Source organism: Danio rerio, chromosome 25 (genome assembly GCF_052040795.2).
Source record: "Danio rerio strain M-AB ecotype USA chromosome 25, GRCz13ab, whole genome shotgun sequence".
Classification (NCBI taxonomy): Eukaryota; Metazoa; Chordata; class Actinopteri; order Cypriniformes; family Danionidae; genus Danio; species Danio rerio.
The window spans coordinates 21552822-21558821 of NC_141045.1; the positions used below are offsets into that span (position 1 = coordinate 21552822).

The following is a 6000-nucleotide window of genomic DNA, read 5'->3' on the forward strand; positions in this document are numbered from 1 at the left end:
AGTAACTTCCTAGATCCCACAAACACACACTGCAGGTCAATTTTTCATGCTTTACAAAAAAAAAAAAAAAAAAAAAGCAAATACCGTTCTCCTCGCTGGTTTTTCTTCTGTCCTCTGGGTCTACATGCACCAGCTGGAGGATGAGGGGCCTGCGGGTGACGATGCCCGTCCCGCGGGGCAGGAGGTCTCTGCCAACCAAACTCTCCAAAACTGAACTCTTCCCGCTACTCTGTAAATCAGACATACAAATTAAGTCCTATGGGTGTGCACTATTTACTGTCTAAGATCATTTTAAAGGTCCCATGAAATTAAAATGATGTTTTTTAGTTTTAGTCTGTTAGTTTTATGGATATCTATTAGCTAGTGTGCTCCAAAACAGTGACAATTAACAGATTCTGGATATAAAACTTATATAAACATGCACAACTTGCAGTTTGTCACAGACTCGATTCCGGGCGGGCCGCAGCTCTGCAGTTTTTCTACAACCCTAATCAAACACAGCTGATCCAAATAATCAAGGTGTTCAAGACCAGTGGTTCTTAAAGTGGGGGTAGGGACCCCAGTGTGTCATGAGACAATGATGGGGGGGGGGGGGGAGGGGTCGCTTGGGGATTTCCAAAAATTTAATTCATTTTATTAAACTACTAGAATTACCATATTTTATCTATAACCTACAGATGAAATAAACAGTAGTTACCAGTTATATTAAAAAACACCATGCAAATAAAAGCCATCAGCCTTCCCATTTTTTGTGACTCTTGGGGTGATTATGTAATATTAAAGACACAGCACATTGATTTTAAGGCACCTGGTTAAACTTTCTGACATCTTTACGACACTCATGTACAGTAAACATTAGCCGCTTTTCCACTATCGTGCTGAATCGTTCTTTAAACAGAACTGTTCCATTCCGTGCCAAACCGGGCCAGACAGCACGGATACGGTTTTATTTTCCACTGTCATACTGCAACAAAGCTCTTTAAAACATTACACAAAACGCATCAGTAGTTGCCTTGGTAACGCAATGTAAACGGCTCCCTTTGTTTAATTAAAGTTAAATAAGAGCCGAAACTTTTTTTTTTTTCATAAAAGCAAAAGCAACCATGTGACTAAACACTGTTATTCTAAATGTGCACCCCTATTTATTTATATGTTGCGCAGCTCTGGCTAAATTTTATTTGGAGGGAAAATGACCAAAATGTAACGTGATGATTGAAAATAATTGAAGGGGAAATAAATAATATTTAAAATCTCTGAACATAACAGAAAAATAAACAATAAGACAACAATAATAGTGCATTTGCATTATAGTGGCAGAAATATAATTTTGGACAGGCCTTGTCAAAGGTGAGCGGGCACTTTCACAAAAACACAGCACATAAATTATTTCATTTTTAACAATTAATTAAATTACACTGCGTATTTATATCAAAAGTTGATAATGATATAAAATATACTACATTTTGATGGTAAAATGAAACCAATTAAGCGCTGGTTGTTATTTGTTTTACTATTCAAACATTAAATAACGAATGCAGCAAGTGAAAAAAAAAAACGAATATGAATCAACACATATATTGCAGGATTTAAAGCATATAAAGCACTATTATATTTAGCAAAATGCTGCTCTATTATCTTTTTATTTTAATCATTTTATTTTTATTATTATAATAATTTTGTGTTCATAATTAACTAACAAGCTGTAGGCGAATTATTGCTAGACGTTTTAGAAAATATTTGCGTAGCTATATTAAAGATCACCACAAAAAAACAAAAACACAGAAACATGTTACATGCCTCATAAATGTCATATAACTTATGTATAACTGAATCATATAATTGCCTATAGCTGAAATGATGAAAATTGCTCATTTTATTTTTATAAAACATTTGTCAAAACGTAGCTATTGATATTTTTTGAGTAAAAGCAATACTGACATTTAAGAATCCATATTTATTTAATTCATTCATTCTTTTGACTTGTTTATTAGTGCATATGCTATAATATAAATCATACAACAGTACCTTGGACAGTTACAGTGCCGCTCCGTAAAGCTTTCAAGCAAAGTGTTTTGGACGGCCGACATTACAACACGAACACGCCGTCCTTCAGGTGGTCTCGCCGGTATTAACAAGCTGTCCTGGCTTTGAATCAAAAAGTGCAAATATTTCCTCGTTGTTAAAAGAGTCTGCAAGTTCGTGTTCCATGGATATAGTGATGTTGTTGTGGAATTTGGACATCGACGATGCAAAGCGTGACTTTATTCGCTTTATTCGATGCGCAGCAGGGAAAAAAAGTCAGCAGCACAAGTCGCTGTCATGTCTCTCCCGGATCAGAGCGAGTTTTGTGCTGTGAAATATAGCGCTGCGTGCAATAAACTCACTTTCAGGCAGGCGAAGAAGGGTCTGTATTAAAGTCAATAAAATAATAACTTTAATGAATAAAATATCTTCGTAAAAATGTGATGAGTTATTCACTTCTCTGCCAAAGACTACGCTATGGTTTTAAAACCCTTTTCAAACTGTATCGTTTAGACCTGGATCATTATTTTATATTAAATGTACTGTAGTTTATTGAGGATGTCTGATGACTAGCGCGCTTCTGCTGAGCCAGCTGTGGTAGCTTAGCAACCGAGTCGCGACGTCAACACACAGAATCTGTCAGCACAGTTCAGCACGGTTGTCTAACCGTGCCGAGAATTCCGGGCCGAGAACGGTTTGTAATCGTGCCGCGCCGTTCCAGGCTCAGTGGAGAAACAACCGTAACCGTACCGAAGTGTTCTTAGAACGGTTTGGCACGATAGTGGAAAAGCAGCTATTAATACAGGCCACATCTGAAGATGGAGGATGGTCTTGAGTGATGTCCTTCAAAATTAAATAATGAAAAGACAAGGACCTATTGGTATATGTGCGCCGGTGTGTCAGGTTTATATATTTATAACCACCTCAGAGGATATTTGGGGTCATGAGTCACTGGCATTGTAATTTTGGGGGTCGAGGGCTGAAAAGTTTGAGAACCCCTGCTCAATACTACCAGAGACTAATAAGCAGAGCTGGAGGTGATTGGATCTAAACCAAGGGTGCTCAATCCTATTCCTGGAGATCTACCTTCCAGTACAGTTTAGCTCCTACCCTGATTAATCCCAGCTAAACCAATTAATTAGGACCTGAAATCCACCTGATAATTACAGACAGGTGTGTTTGATAAGGGTTGCAACTGAAATCTGCAGGAAGGTAGATCTCCAGGAACAGGATTGGCCACCCCTGAACAATGCAGAGCTGTGGCCTTCCAGGAATTAAGTTTGAGACCACTGGCCTAGATGGATCTACCTTTTTTTTTACATCATCTCGTGCTTCAATTTCTCCTTAAATCTTGACCAATCAAATGCTCTCAAGTATCTGATACGCCTCGCCCCTTCAATACGCTTTTCGTTTCATGCGCTGCAGCTAAAACACTCTCACTGGCAGAGCTGTGATAAAAACAAAATGCTACTGGCTGTTTTTTAAAGAGGAGAAGCTATTCTATGTCCCACCCTCTCTTAATTTTTAAGTTAAGATTACGTCAAAAATCTAATAAAAAATGCACAATTCAAAGCACTTCATGGGACATTTAAAAATACACAATTGCAAACTGACATTATTGTGCATTTTGAAAAAAACATCAGAGACCAAATTAAAGCATTCAATGTGAATGTGAAATTTAAATTTACCACTGTTTGGGTTTTTGTTCTTTATCAGATATGATATAGTTACAGCGTTCTTACATCTTTTATAAAGTCAAATTTAAGCACTTTCCTGGTGCATTTTCATGTTTTTTAACCCCAGGATGAAAATGTCTCTCCCACAATTTAGCTAATTATATATTCTTATTATTTTCTACTGTAATATGTTAGACGATGCCCACAATCTTCTTTAAATCATCATCTTGAACAAAACATTCCTGAAAAAAAGTTTTGCAGTCTTGTACATGTACCTGAAAGATTGACAGTTCATACAATTTAATTAATACTTTGCCTAAATGTTCAATAAACTGTTCCTTTTGTAACTATCACCTCAAATGTCAGGCTTTTCAGGGTTAACACAATCTTCAAGACTCAGACAGCCATATCCAATTAAATGGTCAGTGAAAGTCTTTGCTTTAAGACTCCTTAACCTCTTTATACCCAATGTGTCAGGCAGACGGCGGGAAACTGCTTTACATCACATCAATTTCTGGTTTGCTTTTATTAAAAGGATAGTATATTAAATGTAATTTGACTCTAATATAACTCACCCTAATACCATCTAAGATCATTTTTCTTCAGTATGACATCAAAATAGATTGTTTTAAGCAAAAATAGGTATTTGATCATTCAGAAAACTAAATTAAGACATTCAAGAGGCTGTGTACTAAAGTTCATCTTGTAAATAGAACGATCATTTTGCTTCATTAGACCACACTGCACTCAAAAAAAAAATACATTTGCTGTTTGTATGCAACTATGAAACACAATTGAGTTTTTTGTTGGGACAACTTAATTGTTTTATGTTCAATCCACTTAAATTCATAAAAACTAATAAGTTAACTTAATATCTTCATGTTGTGCCAACACAAATCAATAGTGTGGAACCCAACAGTTTTTAGAGTTTTTTTCCCCTTTTTTGACTTTCAAAGTGCTTCGACTAATCTAAAAATCTTCTTTACATTCTACTAAAGAGAATAATAAGTAAACATCTTCATTGATCTAAAGGGAAGTAAACTAACAACAACTTCTCATTTTTTGGGTGAACTATCCTTTAAATTTTTACACAATAACATTTTCAAGAAAGCTATATTTCCACAATAAATTGACAGATATCTTGTGTTACATCAGCATGGAAAACTTTCAATATGCTTTGCACATTAATACTAATCTATTTTGTCCTTCATATACAGTGAGTCCTTGCAGCTGTTCAGCCCAAACATGCTGCCAGAACTGTCAAGTTCAGACCGACCATGGCGCATCTTATCATGTGTTAGCCTACTGTACTGACATCAACACCGTTTTAATAACCTAGTAATGGTACTGCTCGTTCTGTTAAATCAGAAACAAAAGCCTAGCAGTAGAAACTTTCACATTATATACCTGCAGTGTCAATTACTCAAATAGGAATGAGCAAATTAGCAAGACTCTTGTTAGCATGCTAGTTAGCCAGATCTCGCTGATAAAATTTGAAAGCTCGCTTCAGATTTGGTTTAATTGTTTTAACCGTTGGTTAATTTAAAGAGAAATTAGTTTATTTGTTGACCTTGTCGTATAACTGTTATTTATATAAAGATAAAAATGTGTCGCATAAATGCATAAATGTAGCTAGTAATGGGCTGTGTTTCAAAATAATTGAACTGCCTGGTTAGGGGACTTCACGGGCGCGTGCAAACTTTAGATTCCATTTTTAACCTCTCATGCTCAAAATGCTGCCTACATAGGTGACTCGCTAGGTTTTGAGACTCTTGCATAGACCTGTTTCAGTCTGAATGAAAACCGCAACTAAAATATTACCTGCGTCCCCACCACTGCAATTTGAGGCAGCTGGATAATGTCCGCCCCGACTGTGTTAAAAACATCCTGGAGTTTGTTAATGACAGGAATAAGAGCCTCCATCGCGTTGACGATCTCTTCCCTGTCAAAATGAATGAGCTAAGGCGAACACCCCGGCTAAACACGGCACAAAGTCATCCAATGTCCCTCACTGAGCCACCATGAACCAACCCGGCCGCGGAAAAACTGCGAAGCGGTGCATTGCGGGAACTGTAGTTTTAGGCGACACGACAGCTGTTGACCCACTTTAGAATTTTCTGGAATCAAACTACATTTCCAAGCATTGTTCTGAGTGAATGCGTCAAGGCAACCGTAACTATGGGGTGCAACAAAAATATTTTGGTGCACGCAGAAAAAAAATGTTTTAGGTGAGATGTCATAAAAACAGTTTAAAGGTGCATTATTTGCCTACTTAAAATGCTTTTCATTAGTACCCAAAAGG

General features: G+C 36.8%; 1 protein-coding gene across 5 annotated transcripts in view; it reads right to left on the minus strand.

Moving 5' to 3' along the window:
• The window catches only part of dnm1l (dynamin 1-like), a 29084-nt gene extending 23335 nt beyond the window's left edge, over window positions 1–5749 (minus strand). For 4 of the 5 annotated variants that reach the window (XR_015525580.1, XM_087310527.1, XM_087310528.1 and 1 more), the window contains exons 1-2: window positions 5520–5749; window positions 85–229 (exon numbers count right to left, since the gene is read on the minus strand). Coding sequence is in view for 4 of the 5 variants with exons in the window: in XM_087310527.1 (XP_087166653.1) it covers window positions 85–229; window positions 5520–5621 (247 nt within the window). In the remaining variant the exon portion in view is untranslated. 5 annotated transcript variants of the gene reach the window in all.
• Between the last annotated feature and the right edge of the window lie 251 nt (window positions 5750–6000).